This window comes from Schistocerca cancellata, chromosome 9 (assembly GCF_023864275.1).
Source record: "Schistocerca cancellata isolate TAMUIC-IGC-003103 chromosome 9, iqSchCanc2.1, whole genome shotgun sequence".
NCBI classification, from domain to species: domain Eukaryota; kingdom Metazoa; phylum Arthropoda; class Insecta; order Orthoptera; family Acrididae; genus Schistocerca; species Schistocerca cancellata.
In genome coordinates this window covers 382,872,162-382,881,017 of record NC_064634.1, presented here as the reverse complement: position 1 = coordinate 382,881,017, position 8,856 = coordinate 382,872,162, and the positions used below count along the sequence as shown (strand labels likewise).

The window sequence follows — 8,856 nt, the reverse complement described above, 5'->3', positions numbered from 1 at the left end:
GACCAGGCAACATGTTTCCAGTCATCAGCAGTCCAGTTCTGGTGTTGACGGGCCCAGGCAAGGCGTAAAGCTTTGTGTCGTGCAGTGATCAAGGGTACACAAGTGGGTCTTCGGCTCCAAAAGCCCATATTGATGATGTTTTGTTGAATGGTTTGCATGCTAATACTGGTTGGTGGCCCAGCATTGAAATCTGCAGCAATTTGCGTTTTCTGTCACGGTGAACTATTCTCGTCAGTTGTTGTTGGTCCCGTTCTTGCAGGATCTTTTTCCGGCTACAGTGATGTTGGAGATCTGATGTTTTACCGTATTCCTGATATTAGCTGTACACGGCGTCAAATGCTTGTATGAGAAAATCCACACTTCATTGCTATCTTGGAGGTGCTCTGTCCCATCGTTCGTGTGCCGACTATAACGCCACGTTCAAACTCACTTAAATCTTGATAACTGCCATTGTAGTAGCAGTAACTGATCTAACAACTGCGCCAGACAGTTGTTGTCTTATATAGACCTTGCCGACCACAGTGCTGTATTCTGCCTGTTTACATATGTTGGTATTTCAATAGGCATGCCTATCGTAAGGGGTCAGCTGCCCCTTACGTATTGGGAAAAATATGTCATTGCCTCACGCAGATCGCAGTAGGTAGTATCGATAGCCGAGCGCCTGGTGTGCCAGAGTAGTCAGTGTTGAGACTCCAGGCAAGTAAGTTGTTGGCTGCTAAGCAAGCAGGGCGGATTTTGGCAGGATGGCCGACCGGCAATTGTTTAACGGCTGTGTGTGCCACCCAGAACTGTGGGCCTGACCTCCAGCAAATACGGAAATGGTGTTAACTGAGTGATTTGTTGATGTATTTAAGTGTTCATTTGTGCACAGTGATTATGCAATAACCGTGCCGGGCACCCACGATTTAGATTGCAGTGAGGATAGTGCATTCAGCGCTACATGGTCCGTGTTGAGACTCCAGGCAAGTAAGTTGTTGGCTGCTAAGCAAGCAGGGCGGATTTTGGCAGGCTGGCCGACCGGCAATTGTTTAACTGCTGTGTGTGCCACCCAGAACTGTGGGCCTGACCTCCAGCAAATACGGAAATGGTGTTAACTGAGTGATTTGTTGATGTATTTAAGTGTTCATTTGTGCACAGTGATTATGCAATAACCGTGCCGGGCACCCACGATTTAGATTGCAGTGAGGATTGTGCATTCAGCGCTACATGAAGAATACTGGCTTTTGACAATATTAATAGGCGATCTGTGATGAGTTAACCGTTATTACTTTGTCAGACTAAGGGAGTAGCTGCCTCATTTTTGCTCTTTAAAGAAAAGATAAAGAACATTAACAACAAATATGTACCTATTATTTCTACCTGACATCCTAATTAGCTTTGTTGGATTTGATACAAAACAACTCCCATGCAAATATTAACCGATCAGCTTTTATCAGTTGCACATGGTCAAACGATTCCAAACTGTTCGGCTATAATCCACTAGTCAGTAACGGTGGGTTATAAAGAAATGTTTCACTATACCAGTTTCTTTGGTGCTTCAGTGTACAACGATATGCTTCTAGCATTTAACAGCAGAGTACAAAAGTGTCAACTAATGTTAAGAGCACCTTAATAGCGTATTTTACTTGCTCAGCACCAAACAGAAATACTCGCAGAGACAATAATGTTTTGAGATGTGCTTTATGTTAATTGACATAGGTGAATTCGACCCAGAGGCGGATTAATGAAGTTTTGTTGCTGGGGGTGGTTGCCTAGAAGAGAAATGATTCCTCCCATCGAAAATTAAGATAAAAACCTTCAAAAAGTATTGTTTGAAGCTATTTTGATACTTAAAAATATCAAACTGCAAAAATGTGTTTTATTGTAGACATAAATGTTTTGAATTTTTTTTTAATGTGTAGCATTCACAACCATCTTCTGAGTAACTTCTTTCGTATAATTGTTAACACATAGCAACAGGCTCATAAGAGTTGATAAGCAAATTAAAAGCTAATAATGTTGCTTGACTAAGATTAATTCTGAAGCTAAGTACTATAGGAACAAAAAGCACTGGTCAACATAATACGCAAAGAGTCACTTACATGTTGTCTTCTGGTTTTAAGAGCACAAAGATGTTATTTCTGAAACGCGTTTCATGTCGCACAAAACAGAAAAACTCTACACCGTCAAGGCAACGTCCCCTTCACACTGAGTTACCGCTGGCGGAACATTACGAGGGTTGACTGAAAAGTAATGCCTCCACCTTCATAATTCTTCAACAGTTGGCAGCATTGGCATTCATCAGGTACTGGCTTGTTCCGTAGCCTCTTCTCTACAGCTCCAGTAGGCGGGAAGCCTTAGCATTCAACGGTTGTGTTGTTAGTGTACAGTACAGAATCCTGTACAGACGGTCGGTCAATACTATCTAAGCAATGTGCAGTCATTGAATTCTTGACAGCAGGAAGTGTCACCCCAAAGCAGATTCATCAGAGAATGAAAGCAGTTTATGGTGATCGGGTTGATGTGAGTACTGTGCGACACTGGGCGAGTATGTTTAAAGACGTTGAGGCGAGAACTGATCTGCGTGACAGAGTTGGACGTCCTGTGACAGCAACCACCCAGTTTCACATGCAAAATGATGACAGATTGATTCAAGACGATCATTGTATCACTCAGAGAGAAATTGCAAGCACAAGCAACACTTCACAAGACTGTATGGGTCACATTATTGTTTTGCTTGGCTACCGGAAGATCTGTGCACGATGGGTACCCCTGATGTTAACTCCTGACATGAAAGTACACAGACTTGAAATTTGCCAAGAACTCCTCTCGCATTACGAGAATGAAGGTGACACCTTTCTCCACTTAGTTGTGACAGGAGATGAAACGTCGGTACACGATTATGGCCGAAGATGAAACATCAGTCAATGGAATATCACCACAAAGACTTGCCCCAGTAAAAGAAATTCAAGACGCAGCCTTCAGCTGGAAAAATTATGTCCACAGTGTTCTGGGATGCAGATGGTATTATCCCTGTTGATTTCCTTGATCGAGCAACAACAATAAATTCAGTGTTATGTCACAATGGCCGGCTGCAGTGGCCGACTGGTTCTAGGTGCTTCAGTCCGGAAACACGCAGCTGCTATCGTTGCAGGTTCGAATCCTGCCTCAGGCATGGACGTGTGTGATGTCCTTAGGTTAGTTAGTTTTAAATAGTTCTAAGTACACCGCCAACGGCCTTGCCGTACTTGGATGGGTGATCATCCGGCCTCTCCAGTGCTGTTGGCAAACTGGATGCACTCAGCCCTTGTGAGGCAAACTGAGGAGCTCCTCGATTGAGAAGTGGCGACTCCGGTCACGAAAACTGACAATGGCTGGGAGAGCGGCATGCTGACCACATGTCCCTCCATATCCGCATCTAGTGATGCCTGTAGGCTGAGGATGACATAACGGTCAGTCGGTACCGTTGGGCCTTCATGGTCTGTTCGGACAGAGTTTAGTTTTAGTTCTAAGTCTAGGGGACTGATGATCTCAGATGTTAAGTCCCATAGTGCTTAGAGCCATTTGAACATCACAACGCGGCCAACTTTGAAACAATGGCTAACAAGGGTATGATAGGAAAAGAGAAATGTTTTCCTGCAGCATGACAATGCAGAACCACACACTTCACGTGCCACCACAGCAGAACTTCGGAGAGTGAATCTCACCACCATACGGCATCCTCCATAAAGTCCAGATTTAGCACCATCTGACTTCCATCTGTTGCTGATAATGAAAGACAATCTGCGAGGACATCATTATGCTTCTGATGAAGACACTGAGGGAACTGTGAGACGGTGGTTGCGGAAACAATGTGTTAACTTCTTCCGTGACAGCTCCAGAAAACTTGTTCATCATTGGCAGAAATGTATCCAATTGGCTGGTGATTAAGTGGAAAAGTGAACATTGGTAATTAAAGATCACATTCTAAGGATTATTTCTGCATTTGATTTATTAAAATATTTCCATCCAAACCCAGTTAATGAAGGTGGAGACATTACTTTTCATTCAATCCTCATATTTCCAATAGCGGCCTCACATGGCGGTACTCAATGGTGCATATGGCCAGCCAAGCCTCGGATCGCATTCTATGAAAAGTCAGCATTTGATGTCAGCGTAGCAGTAGCAGTAACAGCACCAACAAAGCTGCTTGGGTTAGCATCAAAAGCTGATAGGTGACAGCAACAGCAGCCAGCAGCAACTGTTGTCACTGGCAGTGTACCACACTGTGCTATGTCAATGCTCAGGTGTGTGAAAGAGGCACTTCTCGGTGGCATCACGTGTAGTCACCCTAAATGTTCGGATATTGGCTAAGGAGATAGTGCCCTAAGGTGCTGTCATACTAAGGCAATATAAGATAAGCAATATATCGTAAATGACATACGATACACGACATGCACAGACAGATACTTCAAATCTAAAGGTAGGTGATAGAAAAGGTTCAAAGCAGCACGATTGCGTAAGTGACATATCTCCCCCAATGCCACTTGCCAGTCTCTGCAGCAATTAGTAGCATACGAAATTTCGAGCTGTTAACATGACAGGAAGAAGAGATGACAATTCTGTACTTTGTTTCATTAATTTAGTGAAGGCTCATCAGTGCATCTGGAATTATTCCATTGCTGCATACAGTAAGACAGATGTGATGAGTGTGTGTGGAGGGAAATTTCATCACAAATAAAAGACACAGGTAAGTGCATTATTTGTTTATTTATTAAGTAAAATACAAGTAAGTAATTAAATTTTAATATTATTAACTCATACTGTAAATATTTTGGAACCCTTACAAGAAATAAGCAGTTAAGTTACATTGCAAAAATTAATTATAATTCAATTTGACAGAATTGACATTTACAAATATATATATGAAGACAGTAACTGTTCTCGAAAGAACCTTCAACTGCCGACAGGTGTTGTTGATATACCTCGACGTGGAAAGCTGAAAATGTGTGCCCTGACTGAGACTCGAACCCGGGATCTCCTGCTTACATGGCAGATGCTCTATCTATCTGAGCCACCGAGGACACAGATGAATAGCGCGACTGCAGGGTCTTATCCCTTGCACGCTTCCCGTGAGACTCACATTCCCAACTGTCCACAATTCTACATATGTAATATCACCTTATAGACATTTGCCCATTCACTCATTACTCGCGCACGCTTTGGCGATTCGCATAAGAGTTTGGGCAACCTGTGCACATTTGCACAGACGAAGGTCTATGGCTGGGTAGCCTTTAACTATATATATGAAGACAGTAACTGTTCTCGAAAGAACAGAGTACTGACGACCGTGCAGCTTTTCCCTGGAATAAATGATGACTATCTGAAACCTTCAGCTGCCGACAGGTGTTGTTGATATACCTTGATGTGATGAGTGAATGGGCAAATGTCTATAAGGCGCATTACATATGTAGAATTGTGGACAGCTGGGAATGTGAGTCTCATGGGAAGCATGCAAGGGAATGCACTATTCATCTGTGTCCTTGGTGGCTCAGATGGATAGAGCGTCTGCCATGTAAGCAGGAGATCCCTGGCTCGAGTCCTGGTCGGGGCACACATTTTCAGCTGTCCACATCGAGGTATATCAACAACACCTGTCGGCAGCTGAAGGTTTCAGTTAGTCATCATTTACAAATATGTTGCTTCAAATTAAATTTTCATTAATGTGGTAAATTAAAGAACTTAATATTATTTTAAATTAACTAATGGTGCTCAATAATGAAGTACACCCAAATGTTTTATTTTAAATTTTTGTATTTTTTATTTTATTTTGAACTGTTTACAGGTATGTAAAGGATTTGTTATAATAAATGGCTGGGTCTTATAAACCTACACATCTCCATTGTGTAGGTATTGCATCAGTTTGTTTCAGAAAGTATTCACCTAGTTTATTTCGTAAGAAATTTGCTTCGTTCAAATTGTTGCTTTGAATGCACTGTTATCTGATAATACTGTTATCACAGAACACTTATAAAATTGTTGTGGAACATACAGTTGGCTTTCCCATCTGCGTATAAAATTATGACACACACATGATGCCTGAACAGTCTGAACAGTGATATAAATTGGTCGGTCAAATAAACGAAATTTTGAGGTTAGCATTCCAAAGCTGTATTCCACACTTTTTCTGCCTCTTGATAGTCGAAAGTTGAATATTCCTCTGTTGCTGGAGAGGCAATGCTTCATTTGGCACAAAGTAGAACAGAAAAGGATTGTCATTTGCCTCACCTGGCAAGGGAGTTGCATCAGGCATTCTCGATTTATAACTGTGCAATAATTCTCCGAGTGTTGATTTGCGGAACACAGCACCATCACTATTCCGTCCGTAGTCTCCAAACTCTGTTGCAGTGAACATTCCAGCCACGTCAGACAAAGCCATTAGAACTACTGAAAAAGATCCTGTATAATCTGTGGACCCAGTATATGGAGAACACTGAATGTGGAAATGTTTGCCATCAAGAGAACCAATACAGTTAGGTAAATTACGTAACTCATAATAACGTTTTAATATTTGCTTCCAAGTTTTCTCCCTTGGTTGTGGCATATACAGTGGTTGTAAGTGAGACCATACAGCAGCACAAGTCGAATGAAAAATGTAACTGACAGTTGATTTACCTCTGTAAAAGGGCAAGGAAAGATCCTGAAATCTGCTTCCAGAAGATAGATACCTGTCAAAGTTACAAAAATTTTGTGTCATTTTCAACAAGTTTGACACTACAATAAAACCAAAATAAGAACTTTAACATATATATTAACTAAATTGAAGGTTTTAAATCATAAATAGTTGCATAAGTCTCACAGTGTTTCCATATGTTTAAACAACAATGTGCCTTCATTTTATTAAAGCGCATTTGTAAATAAATCCTAATGATGTCTACTTTTTAAAAACTTGTTTCAGAAAAGAACTGTTGAGAATGATGGAAGAATTTCAGAACAGCATATGTGCATTCACTCTGACCATCAAAGTCTGGTGCTAGCCAGAATTCAAAGAATTGACTGAGCATTTAGTTTTTCTGCAACTGTATTTGAAAGGAGGAAATATGTCCAGCACACTTTGTGTTGAAGATACAGCAGTCAAGGAGCCCAATATTACTCAAAATGATGAAAGTGACACATTTGTTGAAGAGGAAATGCCTGACGAAGCTTCTTCCGTGCAATTACTTGAAAAACCAGCTCATAAAAGCTCAAGAGAAACACACAAAAAACGAAAGGGAAAAGACCAAGTCGATAATGGTTTTATAGAATGGATGAAGATGAAAAAATCTGCTAATAAAAGTGACCAAGATGCTGAACATCAGTTCCTTCTTTCTCTTTTACCTGATCTGAAAAACCTTAGCATGCATCAGAGGAGGATTTTCAAAATACAAACAATGTCTCTTTTACATAAGTTGTTGGAAGAGGACGAATGAGAGAATGTGGAATCCAGTGTTTCAGTTGGTTACAGTCCTTCTACTTAGAGTTCGTCATCCCATCATGACATCTTACAAACTCAGTATAACGTGAGCAATATTGCAACAACTTCAGGATTCAATCTGATTACCCCACTGCCATAAGAAAGTGAAACTAATTGGTACAATTTGTAAGATATTATAAACCATTATAAAAATAAAACTACTCAATTTCATTAATACTGCTGTTTACATTTATTTCTATTTACCTTATAGTAATCAGAAGTTTTTCATCTGGAGAAATAGCGGAAGTTTTCATGATTCATTCAATAAAACTCCCTGAATTTTGATTCATGTTGAGACAGCTCTCGAGAAACAACAGCCAAGCTGTGCTGCATGTTGGTAAGATTGTAGGGTTGTACGCCGTATTTCCTTTTTCTCATCCTATGCCTGAACCAATAAACCACTACAGTGTCTTCCTAACTTGAGCTGATATTTGCAGCTGAAGTAATGAGACTTGTGTTCACACCACAGTTCTGAACCAATAAACCACTACAGTGTCTTCCTAACTTGAGCTGATATTTGCAGCTGAAGTAATGAGACTTGTGTTCACACCACAGTTTTATCACCCATGTTGTGCCGATTTATCACCCACTGTCATGAACCTTCCTAGAAATATATCATCGCAGTATACTTCTTACTATCTTATGTTGACTTAGTATGAACAGTGCCCAAGGAAAACATGAAACGTTTGCTGTTGTGGCAGATCAGAAAGCCATGCTAATATTTGGCAATCACAATTCGAACAGGAGGAGGAGCACAAGTCATCGGTGCAGATAGTACGTTCTCTTGGGCACACAAAGTAAGGTGATTAGGGAATACTGAATTAAATGACTAAATCCACTGACCAAGACTCTAAATTCGCATGCTTAACATCGGTGCACATTACAAAAATTACCATTTGATTTCAATTACATTCTACCCCCCTTTAATCCACCCTTAATTCGACCATGAGCGAAGTAAAGTTGGTTGCTTATGTCAGAGACAGAGTGGTATGCAGTGCGACCATTCCGGGGTTAACAGAAGTGAGAGGGAGAATATTTTACTGTTTGTCATCCAAAGTTGACACCTCATGAGCATCCTTAACTAGCACTAATCAGCTGCTATGATGTGTATGTCCAATGGAAGTAACATGGATTCATGAATGCGCATTATAGAGATGGTCATCCTCAAATGAGATGCTTGTTTGTAGCGAGTTATATGAAATCAAGTTGAAATACAATGCAATGAGAAAAAAAGATATTCAAAATTTTTAGTAAACATTAGTGATTGTGTCTCATATTGCAATTACTGATATTAATTAATTCAACTGTCTAACTAATATATAATAAGACTGGCAGTGGAAGTTGTGGTAAAGTGGTCAGGACAGGAGAAGTGGATGTTGAATACT

General features: G+C 40.6%; 1 protein-coding gene across 1 annotated transcript; it reads left to right on the top strand.

Moving 5' to 3' along the window:
* Positions 1 to 4,655: 4,655 nt before the first annotated feature.
* Positions 4,656 to 7,536, top strand: LOC126100121 (uncharacterized). The gene is made up of 2 exons (XM_049910653.1): positions 4,656 to 4,708; positions 6,917 to 7,536. Exon 2 carries the CDS (start codon positions 7,059 to 7,061, stop codon positions 7,425 to 7,427), a length of 369 nt encoding a protein of 122 aa, XP_049766610.1. The 5' UTR covers positions 4,656 to 4,708; positions 6,917 to 7,058; the 3' UTR covers positions 7,428 to 7,536.
* Positions 7,537 to 8,856: the final 1,320 nt, after the last annotated feature.

Bases quoted from the DNA above. Each gene is read 5' to 3' on its own strand.
- LOC126100121 (XM_049910653.1), top strand. From the start codon at position 7,059: ATGTCCAGCACACTTTGTGTTGAAGATACAGCAGTCAAGGAGCCCAAT.